General features: G+C 34.5%; 1 protein-coding gene across 7 annotated transcripts in view; it reads left to right on the top strand.

The window, feature by feature from the left end:
* The window catches only part of LOC143240815 (RNA binding protein fox-1 homolog 1-like), a 135,247-nt gene that overhangs the window by 36,281 nt on the left and 78,439 nt on the right, over window positions 1-20,527 (top strand). The window contains exon 1 of one of the 7 annotated variants that reach the window (XM_076483929.1): window positions 9,442-9,553. The exons of the other annotated variants lie outside the window; for them this stretch is intronic. Within the exon in view, the coding sequence (XP_076340044.1) occupies window positions 9,476-9,553 (78 nt within the window). The 5' untranslated portion in view covers window positions 9,442-9,475. Of the gene's footprint in view, window positions 1-9,441; window positions 9,554-20,527 lie in introns of those variants that run through there. 7 annotated transcript variants of the gene reach the window in all.

Raw genomic sequence — 20,527 nt, 5'->3', positions numbered from 1 at the left:
ATGGTAATGGTAAGATTGTGGTGCACACTGTAGACTTGTGTAAATCACAATAATGGTAATATTGTGGTGTACACTGAAGATGTATAAATCAGGATAATGGTAAGATTGTGGTGTACACTGAAGACGTATAAATCATGATAATGGTAAGATTGTGGCGTACACTGTAGACTTGTGTAAGTCATGATAATGGTAAGATTGTGGTGTACACTGTAGACTTGTGTAAGTCACGATAATGATAAGATTGTGGTGTACACTGTAGACTTGTATAAATCACGATAATGGTAAGATTGTGGTGTACCCTGTAGACTTGTGTAAATCGTGATAATGGTAAGATTGTGGTGTACAGTATGGAGTGTACACTGTAGAGTTGTATAAATCATGTTAAATATGTTTCTACATGATTCAACATTTTTTAACTGTAAAAAGCATCCGTGCACGTTCTGTTACATTTTCATTCTTGACATCCAGTCAATATATGTTTTTTCTGTTTTTGAATTTCGCGCCAAACTACTCGTGAGCTATCTGCGCTAGTTATTCCTAATTTTGCAGTATAGGGATATATGGAAGGCAACTAGTCATCACCACCCATCGCTTACTCTTGGGCTGCTCTTTTACCAACGAATAGTGGGATTTATCGTTATATTATAACGCCCCCACGTCTGAAAGGGCGAGCATGTTTGGCATGATAGAGATTCGAACCTGCGACCCTGACATTACCGGTGGAATGCTGTATCCACTAGGCTATGGTCAGTATTTGTTTGCTATTTTTGTAATTTGTAGCTGGAAAAAAATTGTTCGCTTATGTAATTCTAATTTTTTGAAATAACATAAAAGAGGAGTAAACAATAAAACCAAAATAATGTAATGATATTTGTTGTAACTGTATTAACGTTTTTACGTTTATATTGTGAGTTAAAAATGGCTGCTGTCATAATTACGCGTTCTTTTTTAGTTTATTGTTGTCCTAATTTAGGATTTTTCTTTAATTAAGTTCATAAAAATTTAAAAACTGAGAAGGGGGATCGTGCTGGCTCTCGACGCTCCTACTTTGATAGCTTGTTTTTTGTTAAGTATGTTCGTATGGATATCCAAGTGTTCATTGTACACTCTCTCTATTGACACGTCACTTGCGCCTGGTGTTAAGAAATTAAAACTAAAAGTAAATATCTGAGTGATCTATCATGTTTTAAAATGCTTAAGATATTTTCTATTGATTGACTAGTTACGTGGTGGATTTGAGTTCTGGTTAACTGTATTTCTAATTTTGCTGATATTTTCTCTGCAGAGCGTCTTAGGCCTAAAGCTTTATTCTTCAAAAACTACATCACAAAGTGACATTTATCAGCGCCTCATTAAAGAGTATTCATTATATATACGTATATATATTTAAAATTCCAGTATAACACCAATTACTTACGGGACATTATTTTCTATTGTTTGGTTTCTGAACAGTCAAGAAACAGGCGTGACATAGTGATTAATGTAACAAATTATGAACCCTTGTCTTTATATCACACTTGGTACTAAGGGTCTGTAGTTACGTTATATAACTGTTAATCAGATTCTACTGTTGTTAGAGTACTCCTAGAGTTGAGTTGTAATATCCCGCTATTGTTAGAATAGTCCTAGAGTTCAGTTGTCAAATCCCACTGATGTTAGAGTAGTCCCAGAGTTCAGTTGGTAGATCCCACTGTTGTTAGAGTAGTCCAATGTTCTGTTGTCACATCCCACTATTCTTAGAGTAGTCCAGAGTTCAGTTGTCACATCCCACTATTGTTGGAGTAATCCAAGAATTTAGTTGTCAGATCCCACTATTGTTTTAGTGGTCCAGAGTTCAGTTGTTTAGCTGGTTTCCTTTAGTCTACCAATTCAGAAGTAGAGACAGCTATCTTTAGTATAACGTGTAGTGAATATCTGAAAATAACTGAACTATTAGAAATGAAAACTACACTATTTCATTTACAGTTACACATTGTATTGTGCAACATTATAATATGATTGGTGCATGCCACGTTTTGTATTAAGTGACATTATAATATGATTGGTGCATGTCTGGTGGTGTATTGAGTGACATTATAATATGATTGGTGCATGTCAGGTGGTGTGTTGAGTGACGTTATAATATGATTGGTGCATGCCACGTAGTGTATTAAGTGACATTATAATATAATTGGTGCATGTCTGGTGGTGTATTGAGTGACATTATAATATGATTGATGCATGTCATGTGGTTTATTGAGTGACGCGGTAGTGATGTAATACTGTGTTTTTAATATTTTAATTAAGATGTTTTCTGTTGGTTGTCACAAGGAGTTTGGGCATTACGTCTCGACTTTTCTAGAAACTTGGGCAAAAAATAAATTTGTTTCTTAATTAATAGCCAGTGATATTGTGTTGTTCTTATTAAATTAAATATGTACGAAATACTTGTTATTACAATAGTTAATATATCACAAAGTATAACATTGAGTTTTACAGATTATAAAAAAACAAACAAGACAGTAACTAATAGGCTTAAAACTTCTGATAAAAATTATGTTAACTGCAGATGTGTTTCCCATGCTTCTCTTAATTTGTCCCTTGCGCATAACTTAAAAATATAACTATGTTTTGTTTATATGTATATATCATTGGCTCAGGTGGCGTGTATAGGAATTTCAATTAGATAGCTGTTTGGGGTGTAAACTATTACATTCTCCAGAATAATAAAGTATGTATGTATATATATATATTTATTTCAGTCCCTCATCCCCAGATATTTTTTGCACAACCCTGTTTGTGTTCACTTTAGTAGAAATAGCGTGAGCTCCTTGGAGGTCAGGCGAATGTGATTGGTTGAAAATACAGATTGAACAATGGTTGGCAAGCAGCCAACACTCGATTGTAAGATTAATATTTTGTTACTTTTTGCACCAAAGTGTCAAGCTTGTATAGGTTCTTAGTAGGTGTAATGAAACTTCAACTAATTTATTTTAAGAGATAAATATTAGGCGTGACTCCGAGAGAAGAATTCTAGAACACACTGAGTATATGGACCCGGTCGGCTGGTTCTGCACTGATTATATTAAGCTTCAAGTCCATGAAACTTTTAATAGAACATTTTAGTGTTGTCTAGTTTTGAACTTTATATTTTTTTAATATTTAATTCATGTAACGAAGTTTTAAAATATTATCAATAACATTCTTTCACTGTAGAATAAAAGTGTTACATAAAACGAAAAATAGAGTTTCGGGGAAAAATGTGAGAAAAAACGTATAGAAATAATAGCAGGGCTGGCATATCTGACGAGGATTCAAAGTACTGTTGATCGACGACAGATGGCAGTGCTGTCATTTTGGATTAAGGAAATTATCTAATATTGATCAATAAATTTTTTTGTGAAAGTATTTGAAATTTCGTGTTGTAACGTACATCAAGTAATTGACTTAAGAAAAAAAATCTGAATTTTGTTTAGAAGTTGATATTACACAAAACATGTTTGTAGTATTTCTAACGGCTACCATTTTGTCACACGAAACTGAGAAATGTAATGGACTTGTAGTTTTAAAGTGCTACCTTCTAACCTTTTTGAATATTTTCAGAAATTAAAAGAGTCAAAGAGATACATTAATATCTAGATATCGGCGAACAAGTCAATAAAGTTCTCAGACATGAATGCATTATTAAAGTTTATTTATAAATTAATTAATCAAAGTAGTTTGACAAAAACATTAACGCTGGTGTTCATTTGTGTGAACTAAAAAAAAGTTTCACCGACAGTTCATTTAACGAGCATATAAAAAAATTCTTATTGTTTTGAGTTTTGCATAAAGTTACATGAGGATTAACTTTACCAGCCGTCCATAGTTTAGCAGTGTAACAATAGAGGGAAAGCAGCTAGTTATCACCACTCACTGCCAATTCTTGGGCTACTCTTTTATCAACAAATAATGGGATTGACCAACACATTATAACGCCTCTACGGCTGAAAGGGTGAGCATGTTTAGTGTGAAGAGTATTTTAACCCGTGACCTCAGATTGCAAATCAAACGCCCTAACCACCTGGTCATGCCGGGGTCCAAAGTTTTTAAATGTAATCTAGGTTGTATAACAAAATGTAAGTGAATATTAATTTAACAAATAGTAAGAAAGAAAGAAAAAGTAATAATAATAGTTCTGGTGCGTCTGTTGAGACGTGTTATACACAACTGTTTGAGAAAATATAAACCAACCATAAATGATCTATGTCTCACACAATATGTAAAGACATGCACATACGTTATATCCGATAGAAAACGTAAAGGCACTCACATACACTATATTCTATATATTTATTTCCCTACTTAGTATCTGAGTGTTTTCTATGTTTTTTTAGCGTTTATTTGATTTGTAGTGTTTAAAAACGTGTGAAGGTGTTTTTTTTAAATCTGGTTTCAATTTTTCTACTTGTTTATCCAATGCAGAAGTCGTGGCAGTTGTTGCATTGTATTTTATAAATTATTTTGGTATTGTGTTTGTCATTGTCAGTGTAGGCTTTACATAGAATGATCTTTAGTTTTATACCTAGTTTTTGAATATATTTGGTGTTTACTGGAATTTGTTGTTTTGTTATAAGTTTTTTTCCATATGTTGGTTATTTTTTTCGCTGATGTCGGGAACGTATAGTATGTAGCAGTATAAGGTTTTGTAGTTTCTTGTTGATTCAGGTGTGTGTGCGTATAATCTTTTATACGGTTTTTGGAGGATATTTGTTGATGAAGTGTTGTTTTATTTTGTTGATTTCATCGTTAATGTTATCGGTTGAACATAGTTTTGTGGCTGTGTTTATTTGGTTTCTTAACATGTTGAGTTTTCGTTTTGTTTCATGTGCTGAGTCCCAGGTAATGTATAATTCAGTATGGGTGATTTTACTGTGGATTTCAGTTTTGAATTGTGTATCAGTTCTTGTGATTTTGAGGTTAAGAAATGCTATTTAGGTAGATTTTTTTCCTGTTCACAGGTGATCTTAATGTTGGGGTGTATCAAGTTAACGTGATTGAAAAAAGTAAGTGTGTGTTCTGTGGATGTGAATCCAGCAATTGTATCATCAATATATCTGTACCAGTATAGCGGTGGGTGTAAAGCTGAATTGATCGCTTGAGATTCAATCTGTGTCATAAAAATGTTGGCTAGAACAGATTTATAACGTGAAGCTGACCTCAGAAGGTCGAAACGTTCTTATGTACTTTATTTTAATTAAAGTTATTCCTTGTGACATTTGATTATTTCACAGTAGAAATTTGTAGTTATTCGTCAGTTTATTACTAACAAAGACAGGTTTTGGAAGGTTTTTTGTTGTTTCAAACTACATATTATCTGTTTCTGATGAAACTATTCTGTTTTTCAGAAAGGAAGCCCAGCATGGTCACGTGGTTAGGGCACTCGTAATCTGCGAGTCGTGAGATAGAAACGCATCACCGAACACGTTCTTTCAGTCATTATAATGTGGCGGTTATTTCCTATTTTCGCCATTAAAGTATATACTAAGAGTTGGGTGTAGATGGCGTTGAGTAGATTCCTTACTTTTAGTCCATCACTTAGAAATTAGGGACGACTAGCGCAGATAGCCTTCGAGTAGCTTTATTCAAAAACAAATAAACTCTTCTCAATTATTATTTAGTATTTAATGTTTAATAAGATGTTAATATTGATATTTATAATTGTTATTCTTGCATCAAGTCACAGTTGATAAATAGGAATGAATGGAATTTTAGAACATTGACAAAAGCTTCTTATATCTCATGTGTACCTTCAATACTACTTAATAGATGGCAGCACTTGTAATAAATATGTGCGTGAGTGTACAGTAACAGTGATTCCTTAACAGCTGATCAATGAGTTTTTAAAACAACATAACGGTTTTATAGGTCATGCATACCTTCAATACTACGTAATAAATGGCAACACCTGTAATAGGTGTGTGTGTGCGTTACGTTAACAGTGATTTCTTAACAGCATATGACTTTTCAAAACATTGACAGGACGTTTTTGTGGGTGATGCGTACCTTCAATACTACGTAGTAGATGGCAACATCTCTAATAAATGTCTGTATGTGTCTGTGTGTGTGTATATGTGTTAATAATGGTTCCTTAATAGCTGATGAATGGTTTTTTTATAATTGAAAGAACATTCAATAGCCTATGTGTACCTTCAATACTACATTAATAGATGACATCACCTCTAATAAACATGCATATATGTCTGTGTGTTATTATTAAAAGTTAATAAATATGGAAAAATAGGCCTTTTGGCATTTGTAGATTCTTCAACACCGCTATGTTCACTATTACTATCTTACAACAGATGGCAGCACATGCAATCATATATCTGTGTATATGTGTGTGTATTACCTAAGTAAAACTTTTCCGTTATGACAACAAGGTTTACGTATTTTGTGCGATTCACTTGAGTTCATTGATATATAGCACTGAGAGTTTAAAATCTACGTAGCCAGTGTATAACAAAGAGCTAGACTCAAATGAGTTAGTTTTTAGGTTTATCACTTGCATTCGTAATAAAGCGATGAACAACTTGGTGTAGATGTTTGTTTGTCCAGTGCCGTTTCGTACGAGGTTCCAGAAAATGTCATAATATTTGTTTTGAATATTATCCTAGCCTTAGTTGCTTATTCGTGCAACTTTATTTATATAGTTTTGGGTTTTTTGTTTTTTTTCGTTTAAAATATCAAAAGTGCCCGTAGTTTCTATTAACGTGTTTAGGTAACGACGTCAGGGGCACGCTGTGATATGTTCTGATCAGGGGAACAAAAGCATAACGGGTGGATTATAAAATAATAAAAATATAGAATTACTTGTATTCATTAATCATGTTTAATAATAAGTACTTGTGATTAAAGATAAAAACAAGACATTCAGTTGCTAACATTATATATATGCTAATTATATTCTCCTTTCTTTTTGATTGTGTAAATTTATTAAATCGTCATAGAAACTATCAGTCTTTATTTCCAAGTTATTGCGGACTCTCTATGACAGGCCAGAAAGAACACTCGATCTCTCTAAATGGGATTTCAATAATAGATCTTATTTCATGCACAAATTGCTCGGCATGGCCTGGTGGATTAAGGAGCTCGACTCGTAATCTGAGGGTCGCGGGTACGAATCTCTGTCACACCAAACATGCTCGTCTTTGTAGCCGTGGGGGCGTTATAATGTGACGGTCAATCACACTATTCGTTGATAAAAGAGAAGCCCAAGAGTTGACGGTGGCTAGTGATGACTAGCCGCCTTCCCTCTAGTCTTACACTGCTAAATTAGGGACGGCTAGCGCAGATAGCCCTCGAGTAGCTTTGCACGAAATTCAAAAACAAACTAAACAATCTTTCACAAATTTACCAATTCCACATAAGTGCCTCGGTTAGCAGACTCTAATGATTCAGCATGACCTCTTAAGTACTAACTGCTGTTTATCTAAATACCGTGCGTTGATTAATGTTTTTAACATTTCTCTATTCCTCTTCTCCTTTTTATTGTGTATTTACACATTTATTTTGTGTTGGCTATTTAGTTAGAATTCCATCCGTGATTTACCAAATCCGGTTAGGCCTAGAGTTTAAAATATATGACTGGAGGAATTTTTATGTCTTTTACTTGTGTTATGCATATTATTTAAATCATTAAATCTGCTCGAATTCCATGTCCCAAATTCACTGTTAAATAATAAACACAGCCAGCAGAAAATATTCTGCAAGTTAGGACAAGCAGTTAACCAAGATGTCCTGTCATATTGGTTTACAATGAATTTTCGAACGTACTGCTTTGTTCTTCCAGTCAGGCTTAGAGCTGGCGAAGGTCTACCATTTCTGATGATGCTTTCTTTATCACGAAAACTCTTTGTATCAAACTTGTTTACTAATAAACTTTCAGTAATAGAGTTAAACTTTACTTGTTATCTTTTGAATTTATATTCAGATACGAAGTGGGACACAACAAAAAATTATGCATACAAAAGTAACAATATCATTTTATACAATGCCCGAAGCACCTGCACATCACGTGATATAAGAGATAACAAACAGCCACGAGCATGAGGTGCAAGTCGTGAAAAAACAATTTTCGAAATATTATGAGAAAATTAACTATATCTTATTTTTTCTTATTGTATTTGACTTGTTTATTGTATATTTTATTTTGTATAATATTAATTACGAAACGATAACTAACTTCGCTTAAATATTTCACTGATTTAAATAATTTAATATATAGACTATAAATTATCAACAAGTTCCAATTTTGCGTATATTTTGAGCAGGATTAACTGGTAATTACTTCCTTTATGCCATAGAAGAGGCCAATATAACATTCAAGATATGTTTTTTGTTGTTCCTTAGATAGCTATTTTCTGAGGTATTTTTTTTACAGAATAACCACCCTGTAGGTCAGCAATAAGTCTTCGAACATAAAACGCTAAAATCTGGGGTTCAGTTGTGTTAAAAATACAACAACAGGTACGACTTACAGAATAATTACTAGATACCTTTATCAGAACGAAGTGATTGCATATAGATGCATTTTAACAATTTCTTTCTAAATCTCGTGGAATTCCCGTGTGTTCCGGAATTTTAAAGTTCGCCATGTTTGTTGTCGAGACTACATCGCTTGTTTGTTTTTGAATATCACACAAAGCTACAAAAGGTTTTCTGCTCTATCCGTCCCTAATTTAGCAGTGTAAAACTAGAGGGAAAGGCAGCTGGCAATCATCACCCAGCGCCAACTGTTGGGCTACTCTTTTACCAACGAATATTGGGATGGACTGTGACATTATAACGCTCCCATGGCTGAAAGGGCGAGTGTGTTGGAGATTAGAACCAGCAACCCTCAGATTACGAGTAGAGCGCCATAACCACCTGGCCATCCCGGGTCGAGTACATCGTAAAAGTAGATTTCATACCTATTTGGTAGTAGGTGGCAGGTACTAGTCTACAATATACTTATCTTTCACACATTCACCGCTGGAGATACCTATATTCAGGCAGTATATGTAACACAAATCTTATAAAGCAAATTGTGTTACGTAGAGTTTTGAAAGATAAAAACATATATATTTTTTTCTTTTAGGACAAGGCTTCTAAATAAGCTAGCCCTAATCTCTCTAGCTGTGGAATCGAAACCTTGAATCATTTCATTAAAACCTTAAAATTTGACGTTGAACCGCCGAGGACAACAAGCGTAGATTCTGTGTTATTTCTTGGTTTTATGTATTATCTGAGACTTTAAAAAAGAAAGTTCGATTTAATGGTTTTATTCGTCACGTAACACGTAAGATTTTTGTTGCTACGCGTCTATAATTTTAACTCATTTCGATTGTAAACTGCGTTCTCGTCGATCTAATTTATATTTTTACGACAGACAGTGGCGACACCTGTTTAGCCCACGCACGTGTATACATCACTTCACTTTGTGCTAGGCTCTCACGTTGTTTCTTCTTAGAGAGAAATGTTTTCCTTACGTATAGGCGGCCTTGTGGATCGTCCAAATTTCGGAGTTTTGGGAACATCTTTTCCGGCACCACAGGTAACGCATCATTTCATAAATTTCGTCCTTTTAAGTCTAGAGTTCTTAATTATCGATACACTCACCTGACACATCTGTTGCATTTTTGATGTATATTAATACTAACAACTTCTAATCGAAACAAGAAACCCACCTAGATCAAAAATATAAAAATTAACTCAGAAATTAATGCTAGCAAGTCTATCTCGGAATAGACAGCGTTTATGAAACAAAAATTCATTATAATTCACTGAACGTTTATAGAATGTTATATTCATCTCACGTTGTTGTACGTTTATTTTCCTTCGTGGTTTTAATGTTCTTTATGGTAAGACGCATACAGATCGTTGTAGGAAATTTGATATTTAATTTCAGTACAACGATTCGATTTTAGCAGTGAGATATAAACACATACATCATTCGAAGTACAAATACTTTAACATTCTATATTTATCCAATCAGATCTCCTCTCTTGAGATCAGGGTAAGTCAAGGGAATTAAGAAAGTAAACAATTGAGTTTCGATACGTGCGGTGGGCTGAGCACGGTTACTGAATTGTGTAGATTTGTTCTTTATAAAAATAATAGCTCTATATAAATATAATATTACTATCAAACCCTTTACTAAATACTTTATGTATGTAAATTAGTTTAGTACCTGATGTATATTAGAAAAATATAGTTTCATCGAAACTGTAGCTTTTGTTAAGGGTTGTTTTTTTAAGTTATAAGAAATAAAATATATTTTATTCTTTCACGTCTGGGCAGAATTAGAGATATTATAATGTGTTGTGTGATACTGAGGATACTGTTAATGTTTATATATAATACTGAGGATACTGTTAAGGTTTAAATATACTACTGGGGTACTGTTAAAGTTTAAATATACTACTGGGGTACTGTTAAAGTTTAAATATTCGACTGAGAATATTGTTAAGGTTTAAATATAAATACACAAGGAACGAACCTATCAGAGATCTTCACAAGTGAACCCCTGTGAAACAAGTATTTTAATGTTTAATCTACGACACTGTGTATGAGCAGAGTTTATCATAAATGTGGTTCTCTTGTTGGTGACATATTTTTGAGTGACCTCGCCAGGAGTTAAACCTTTGTCTTTTGAGTTGGTCGAACAAGCTTTTTATAATCCATTGTTTTGATACAGTCTCAGATTTCTGGTTTATCTTCAGCCGTCTTCAGCCTTTCCTGTTAGTGTTTTTAGGGTTCTTCATTGTTGACCACTGGCGTGCAGTTGCGAAGTCCTTAACTTCATGCTGTACTGCAAATAACCAGACTTTGAAATCGTCAGTTTGGAATGGTCTCATGAGTTTTGAGTTTATCCATTACCCATTCTGCTTTCGAAAGGCACCATGGGTTCCACCCAGAGAATGTCTTTATCTGTTGGATCATTACCAAATCTGGTCTGTGGTCACATCGGATAAATTATGAGGTGTAGTTGCCCTCTTCATCTTTGAGGTCATGCATGATTCTAACCCTACTTAAATTATTTTATTTTAAAAGTTACTTTGTGGTACTGTACATTTGTTCCTGTTATTTGTCTTGGAGAAGTTTAATCTAATATTTACGTTGGGCTGAATACAATTTACAGTAGCTGGAGCTTCTCTTAACAGTATTTGATTTTATCTCCTCGTTGAAAGAGCTTGTTCCATGGACTGTTTCACTCAGAGAACATTGTGCCGTTACATTTGATCCATTTAGTATCGTTAACCTTGGCTGACGAAGTATCACATTAATGAAGTCCAGCCTCAGCGGGTCTTACCATTATATATATTTCACTGCAGTGCATTTTTAATGTTATTTATTGTCTCTGTTGCATCTGTCTTTCAGATATACTTTATATTTCACTATTTCATTTTACATTGTCCGTATTGTGTGGGCCTGTTCAATGATAGTTCATTATTTCATTTTACAGTGTCCGTATTGTGTGGGCCTGTTCAATGATAGTTCATTATTTCGTTTTATAGTGTCCGTATTGTGTGGGCCTGTTCAATGATATTTCACTATTTTGTTTTACAATGTCTGTCTTATGTGGGTCTGTCCAATCATACATCTGCACTTCAATTTTCATCATTTTTCAAGTGTGGAAGTTTTAGATCGAACGAATTTTAGAGTATGGAATTTCGGATCTGATAACACGATGTAACAAAATTTTACTTTTTCTTGTTCCTGGGCAGAAAGTATTATTTCCCAATTGTTTGTGCCTAAAGTAAATGAAAAAGACCTATTTTTCTCTTTAAACTTTGCTTTTGCGACGTGGGAGCGTATAACGAAAACATGATGGGAGACTGTATTTGGGGTCTGATATAGTGATCTATATTACAGTTGCAAATCTCGAAAAACTACTCACTTCTAAACATTTTTATAAAACTTTAGTACAAATACATGTAAATCTTGATTCATATGTTGTTTTATTCAGACCTTATGCAAATGAAAATGTGCAAATTTGCCCGTTTTTACATAGAAAATAGATTAATTTCTAAATTTCATTATCCGGGTCACAAAAGCAAAGTTTGAAGGGAATAATGACCATTTTCTGTACCTTAACAATATAAGCAATTAAGAAATAACACATAGTGTTACATAGTGTTATCGTCTATGATTAGTTGGAATGCCGTTGCTGACTTTGCTGACGTGTAGTATAGAGAAACGTTTGATAGCGGTACAAATATAACAAAGAACTATTGGATGTAACCGTTCATTTTGGTTTCCATTGTCTTCTGTGAAAAGGTTAACTTTGAATATGATGAACGTCAAGATGCTTGGAAAAACATTAAACTTAAATGCGTCACTTCTTATATACCCAATGAGGTATGTTGTCATTGTTTTATAGTTGTTTTGGGGCTGCTTTCCTTATATCTGTAGTCTGTCTCTTATCGTTAAGAGACGCATCGTACTATCGTCATAATCTCTTGACAGATTACTTACCTTTTGTGTGATCTGATTGGCTGTTTTGAAAAGGTAGTTCTGTGTTCATGTTACCCTCCTTAATACTGTAGTTCTAAATTTATTGGGTTTTAGTGGAAACTTATGTTACAAAATTGGGTTCATTTTCAGTTATGTGCAACACCTGGTGGGTTTTCTTCCTCTGTAATCTAGACGTGTTTCGTCCATCAATGCTGAAAGTGTGGATGCATGCAGTCTGCCCCCTAGGTGAGGCCAACATACATTTGGTGAAATATACGTTATCATGAAACCAGTTTACTGTGTAAACTTTTGTTAAACACCGCGTTCAAGTCACAAAATAATAATGATGCATTCACGATGTGAACCGCTCCGGTACATGATGGTTACGAAAGTTGAAAAAGTTAAACCACATCACTTGTACTTGGACACTATAACAGTATTGTTTAAGTATAGATATGATAATGTTAATGGCTGATATAAGTTTCACGTTATTAACTGCAAACTATAATAATATTGCTTAAGTACGGGTATGTTTGTTTTTTGAATTTCGCGCAAAGCTACTCGAGGGCTATCTGCGTTAGCTGTCCGTAATTTAGCAGTGTAAGACTGGAGGGAAGACAGCTAGTTACCACCACCCACCGCCAACTCTTGGGCTACTCTTTTTACCAATGAATAGTGGGGTTGGCCGTCACATTATAACGCCCCCACGGCTGAAAGGACGAGCATATTTGGTGTGAACGGAATTCGAACCCGCGACACTCAGATTACGAATCGAGTGCCTTAACCACCTGGCCGTGCCGGGCCAAGTACGGATATGATAATTATAATGTTTGATATGGGTTTAACCTTACTAACTACAAACGATAACAATATTATTTTAATTACAGATATGATAATATTAATGGTTGATATAGGTTTAACGTTATTAGTTACAAACTATAACTGTTGTTTATATACATAAAGAAACTGGTTGGTTTCATTCTTAAGATAATGTATAACCGTATAAAGTTTAATAAGCAAAGTCTGTATATAACTAACGATTTTGATTCGCTTTCATAACAATAATTCTAAAGTTTTCCTGTATCTAGTCACATTACAAAAACACAGTTTGAATATTGTTACGAAATGTGTTTTTATGGTTAGGATTTGAATGTACGATTTTTATAACCCACCAGTTTTCAGCTGACGTAGTTTTTCATCACTCACATAATGTACAGTTTTTTGTATTCATATTAAACTGATACAACTGAAATGAAGCTAAATGTAACCCTAATTTTGGGTTCTTAGACATTTCTGGACTCGGATCCCTTTTGAAGGACCTGAAGTTCTCGTGTATTCATCAAAATAGATAATTGTAGTTCACTTTCATCGCGAGCTCGAATTTCCACATCGAACGTGTTCAACCTTTCACCCGTGTGGTCATTATAATGGTATATTGAACCATACTATTCGCAGGTAACCGATTAGCCAAAGAGTTTGACCCACCAGTTGCACAGTGCAGGCTCACACCTCTATAATTTGGGTTTTGATACCCGTGATGGGCAGAGCATGAATATCTCTTTGTGTAGCTTTGTGCTTAATTCAAACCAAACGAAACTAAAGAGTTAGCAGTGACTTGCATTGACTAGCTGCCTTCCTTTTAGTCTATAACCATTAAATGAGGAACGTAGAGCGCAGAAACAAACACACAAACAAACTTGATATATATACAAGTGACGCACCTTTCGACCTTCCCGTGTTACTGTCCTAGGATCATAATGGTACGTGCCATGTTTGGTGACGGTCGGTTCTCAGCCAGTTGCAAACATGCACAAACACAGGTGTTTTCCCAGCAACGTTTCTTGACATTTCGTTCGTTATTACAAATGTGATGTTTGTAATCCTTCATGAATTACATCTTTAATTCTTTTTATAAGTTCTGTACATCTGTCATCTTCAGCTCCATCTGTTGTAGGGAATATAAAAAAAAGTTCCTAACAGCCAAAACCACAAAGACGTAAGCTAGTTTTAAGATGTTGTGAGACAGCCGTAATCTTTAACAGTTAAAGTTTAACAAGTATTTCCCAGTGTGCATAACAGAGTGCGCTAGTGGTCTTATCAGTGTGACTCGAAATATTCATTATTAAGAATGAGTAATGTGCCTTCTGTATAGTGACTTCAAAATACCCTTAATAGGATCAGTTTTCGTTGTCTCTCTGCCAAGGCGGGATCTCTCACGTGTTTTGTTCTCACGAGACGGAGCTGACTATTACAATACGCAACTTCTATTTTCGCGTTGGTTTTTGCTGCCTTTTCTTAACTTAATATTTTATTAAGAAATTATTTTATAATAATACAATGATAACTTGTTTTGGATTAACGAAGTTATGATGTTAAAGGTTTGAGAATATGCATGATTTAAAGCTCGTTGTGTTAAAACAAGCAAACTTGTCAGAGTTAACTCGTATTGACGTATATACAGAAAGACAATTTTATAATTAGTATAAAACTTACCAGGCGGCGAATGTTATCCACTCGCTTCTCTGGTACGAATATTAAATTGACATTATGAAAACTTTCTGACGTTATTTATTAAGTCATACTTTATTACATGTGATGAAATTTCTTAATAAGGTGTACGATATATAGACAGTATGTAGAGGGGCTGATGCGGACGTTACTTTGTTAACTGATAAAAACTGTGAAAATATATATTAATAGAGAAATAATCACAGAACAAACAGACGGGTTAGTAGATGTTAAGTGTTTAAAGCAGACCGCCAGATATCGTGAACGTGAGTCAAAACATAATGAACTTTTCCTTTAGACTGACTTATCTGTCTTTAAAGATAAGGAAGAAACCGAGAAGTTCTATCTACAACTCACCGCCTTCCTGTCATAACCTCAGCAAAAATTCTGTTTATTCTTTAAAACACTTGTGGTTCGATCCTACAGATATCTCACAGAACAGTTTAAAACAAACAGTGAACACCAGCTTTAAAGTTGTGTAAGAATAAACGTACTTTTACGGTGAATGTTAGATTCTTGCAGGTCTCTTGTGCAACACAAAATAAAAGTGGTAGCTTTTACGTTTTGGTGGACCAATGGTTAGCGTGCTCGGAATGTAAATCCGAGGGTTTCTGATTAAAGTCCCATTACAGCAATAGCTCGCTGTGCTTTACGAGTGTTGGTCACATCCCATTATTAAGTTAGCCGAGATAAATACGAGAGATAGTTGTGAGAACTGTGGACTGGACTTCTTACCTACCAGTTGAACATAAGCGACGGTTATGCGCAGTTAGCCCTAATGTAGCTATTGATGAAAATTATGACACAAACATATATGTACTCTAGCGACCCCACATTTAATAATACACTCATTTTATATTGTAGATTTGCATTCTTAAACAAAGAGACATCGAATTTTATAATGTAGAATTGCATTGTTAGACACACAGAGACTGGATTTTATTATGTAGACCTACATTGTTAGACACACAGAGACTGGATTTTATTATGTAGACTTACATTGTTAGACACACAGACACTAATTTTATTATGCTGAGTTGCATTGTTAGAAACACAGGCAATAATTTTATTATGCTGAGTTGCATTGTTAGAAACACAGGCACTAATTTTATTATGCTGAGTTGCATTGTTACACACACATACACTGTATTTTATTAAGTAGATTCGCATTGTTAGACACACATACACTGGATTTTATTACGCATATTTGCACTATTAGACCCAGACACTGTATTTTATTATGTACATTTGGATTGTTGCACACAATGATACGGAATATTTTTATGTGTAAATTGGTATATTGTTATGTAAATATGGAAACGGTTTAGATGGAGTTCTAAAATAGCATATTTTGTCAATACTTCTTTCTCGTGATACATGGAGGACTAAGATATTTATTATATAATAATCATAGAATTATGTCATAGAATTAGACATATGTTATTGATACAAGGACATTTCAAGAGGGCGCTATCTTTTGTCAGAAGCCTTTATATCTGTTTCTGTTTGTTTCCACTCCTCAGCTTTTCTTATTTCTTCTAAACACGTAACGAGCGACACGAAGGAGAAATTACAAGATATGAGAAGTAGGATAAAGTTGAAATAAGGCTTGGCATGGCCATGTGGTTAGGGCGCTCGACTCATAATCTGAGGGCTGCAGCTTTGGATCCCTGTCATACTTAACGTGCTCGCCCTTTCAGCCGTGGGGACGCTATTATGATATTCTCAAACCAACTCTTCGTTATTAAAAGAGTAGCCCAAAAGTTGACGGTGGGTAGTGATAACTAGCTATCTTTCCTCTAGTCTGACATTGCAAATTAGGGACGGCTAGCGCAGATAGCCCTCGTATAGCTTTAGCGCGATATTAAAGAAATAAAGAAAGAAATTTGTATTTGTCAACAGCGTTAACCCCGCCACCACGTCGCTGAGGTACCTTAAGCACTTGTCGTTTATATAGTTTTATTAAAACGTAGGTAGAAAGTTGTGCAAGTGAACAATCTTAACGGGACCTTTTATGGTTGTCAGTTTTCAAAGTGAAGTTTTGCTTGAGAATATTGCACGGTTTGTGTTTATCTTCTGGTAACATCGTGTATAGGTTACAGCACTGGTATAAACGGCAGTGTTCGATAATTTAAAAGGTAGAAGATATGCGACTGTCCTTCATTCAAATTATAGTGGTTAAACGGGTCTTTTCTTGATGACTAGAATCCCACTTGAAGTAAAAATGTATCTCAGAACTGCTGGTATGGATATTAACACTCATTGATAAGCAGAGAACAAGTTTCGACCTTCCTAGGCCATCTTCAGATTAACAATGGGAGGTGCACCTTTCGTAAAACACCGGTGTGCTCACATGTTCTTGTAAGTTGTACACGCATCTACCAGTTTCATTTTACTTGCTTGTCACCCAGTGTCAGTTTCTAATCTTTCGGTGTCGCTGTATATATAAATTATAATATTATTTAGGGCAATAATAAAACAAACTGAATAATATTATGACGAGTTCAAAACATGTCCTTCGTTTAGTTAATCAACACAGTCAGAAATTTTCCATTCAATATGAACATCAAGAGAACGTAAAAACTCTCGAAGTTTCCAGACGTTCACTTCTTCGCTATACAAAATTGAAGTGTGTTCCACCGACTAGTGTCGTGTGACTGGGCGTGAAATAAGTTAAATTGCTCAAGTTTATCATAGATGTATGGCTCCATCTGACGGAATTAACACTTCGCTTGCCAGTTAAACTAAACAATTTCAGGTAATTTCTTGTTTGTTTTGAATTTCGCTCAAAGCTACACAAGGGCTATCTCGCTAACCATTCTTAATTTAGCAGTGTAAGACTAGAAGGAAGGTAGCTAGTCATCATCATTCATCGCCAACTCATGGACTACTAATTTACCAACGAATAGTGGGATTGACAGTTATATTATAACGCTCCTACGGCTGAAAGGTTATTTCGAAGCTGCATATATGTATTTCCACGGTTGGCGCATTTCTGTGGACATGGTAGCTGTGTTTACTTTAATATGTACATTTTTGTTGAATTTTAAGACTGGTTACAACGATACCTTTTGTGTCTGTTTCAACATATTTAAATAGAAAGAAAATAATGTTAATTAAAAATAAAAATCCATTACAGAAAAGAAACAAAAAAGATATCATATACTTCGGCATTACGAATGTATTCTCAAGACGGCTGGTATGGATATTACAACTTTAATTAAAGTACAGAACAAACAAACAGAGTTTGTTAACCTGAAGATGACCCAAGAAGGTCGAAACGTTGTTCTGTACTTTATTTTAATTAAAATTTTAATACCCGTACCACCCGTCTGGAGAACACATTTTTACTTCAAGTGGGTTTCTCGTCATCTCGACCTTTGGCCTTATCTAAGTGTCGAGAAAAGCAGTTATTACCTCAAAAGCTATGGCTATTAACGATATAATTCGAAACTATTCTTTGTAGCGTAAACTACAGAAATACCGAGAGCCAATTAAGAAATAGAATGATCTTACAAACTGCTTCACGTGCTCGGATGCGGTTATTTTTCTTCCCGCTAGACTTTCCCGGTCCAAAACATCCTGAAGCTTCTTTGAAGAAGAGTGAGTTTCTCTGCATGGCTACGAAGTGAACAGGAAATGAACATTTTCCGGAGGTGGTTTTACCAGTTTAATATCTTTGTTTATCCTCAAAATATCATCTTTTTTCTCTATGACTAAAACCTAGAGAAGATGGTTGTATTTAAGATGGTTGTATATAATAAGGCGGTTGTGTATAAAGTGGTTACGTATAAAATAGTATACGAAATAATTTTACATACGTTTCTTTTCGCATATCTTTTCGATGTCTTCTTCAGTAGACACTAAATAACTCGATGTCTTCTTTGGCAACAAGACTTCTGTTTCCAGGGTCAGTTTAAGTATTGCTGCGATAAACGCATATTGTCCATGTTTATTTAAATATAGAGAGTAGACAAGGCTAGCCCCTGTTTTTCAAATATAGAGAATAGATGGTTCTAGTCTGTGGTTTATTCAAACATAGAGAGTAAATGACGCTCTTCTGTGGTTTATTTAAGTATATAGAATAGATGGCGCTATTTTGTGGTTTATTTAAGTACAGATAGTAGATAGAGCTACCCTGTGGTTTATTCAAGTACGTAGAGTAGATGGTACTAGTCTGTGGTTTATTCAAGTATAGAGAGTAGATAATGTTAGTCTGTCTTTTATTATAGACAGTAGATGGCACTAGATGGTATTTCATGCTTTACGTCATTTCGTATTCTTGTGTACTTAGAACAGGAAAGAAAGTCTGTATCTCTGCTTTTGGCTCTTGAAAATCTATGACAGTTTGAGTTAAGGTTAAAATACTGTAAGTTTTAATGTCATGCCATTTTTAACGTTTTTCATTTCTAGTTTTGTAATTCTCTTCGTGCTATTCCTGTCGCATGTTAAAGGTTTATTGTCTCCTAGTTCAAGATAGATGTCACTTAAGCTATCGGATGACTGAATTATTTACCTCATGTGAAAAGTGTCACCTAAGTTATTTGGTAAAGTTGTTTTGTTTTCATGATGTACCAGAAGTTCTCCTTAAGTTATGTGGTGAAGTTGTCTTTTTATTATGTACAGAGGTTCTACCTAAATTATCTGATGAAGGTGTCTTTTTATTATGTACAGAGGTTCTACCTAAATTATCTGATGAAGGTGTCTTTTTATTATGTACCAGAGTTTCTACCTAAGTTATCTGGTGAAGGTGCCTTTTTATTTTCTACCAGTGGTTCTACCTAAGTTATCTGATGAAGGTGTATTTTTATTATGTACTGGAGGTACTGTCTAAGTTATCTGGTGATGGTGTTTTTTATGATGTATCAAAAGACATGTTTTAAATTATCTAGTGAAGGTTTGTGGTTGGGGTAGAAGAATGATTGATATTTGGTGATGACTTATTATTATTATTATTCTCATTATTATTATTATTTCCACTTGCACTGAAAGTGTTACCAATATTTCTGTGATATTCTAGAATATGTCTTTATGATTCCATCCCATACCTTGGCTTTTAGCTGTTTCTTTTAGGAAGACATCCATTGCCACGTACCTAAAAGACAGTTGTTGTATGAGAGCTGCTCTGATCTGCAAAAAGACTTAAATTATGCATAGTTCACTAAGGCAGAGCTCTGGGTGTCAGTTTCCTTATAAAAAATTTATCCTTTCACTTTCTAAATGGAACTTTTATTGGTTCTTTCACACAACCTCTAAAGAAACACCAACATTTCCCTCAGTGATAACAGCACGCATGGAGCACATGCTCTTCCATGATGAAGTTTTAATTTTTTGATGATCAAACACAGCAAATAGTGTAACAGATTGTGTCGAAATATTACAAATTCAACTCTTCTTTTTATATGTTTGTTGCCAAATACTTCCAGTGCCTCGAGTTCCAATTCTGTTATACAATAAGATAAATGTTTGTATTACATAACTGTTATCTTGGGAGTTTAATGTACAGCAGCAGATTAGAGAGTTACAACATTAAAACTAGATGCTCCAGTCTGGCTTCAATGTA

This window comes from Tachypleus tridentatus, chromosome 13, assembly GCF_004210375.1.
Source record: "Tachypleus tridentatus isolate NWPU-2018 chromosome 13, ASM421037v1, whole genome shotgun sequence".
In the NCBI taxonomy this organism is placed as follows: domain Eukaryota; kingdom Metazoa; phylum Arthropoda; class Merostomata; order Xiphosura; family Limulidae; genus Tachypleus; species Tachypleus tridentatus.
The sequence above is the reverse complement of the archived record's forward strand: the minus strand, read 5'-3'. Positions and strand labels throughout refer to the sequence as shown.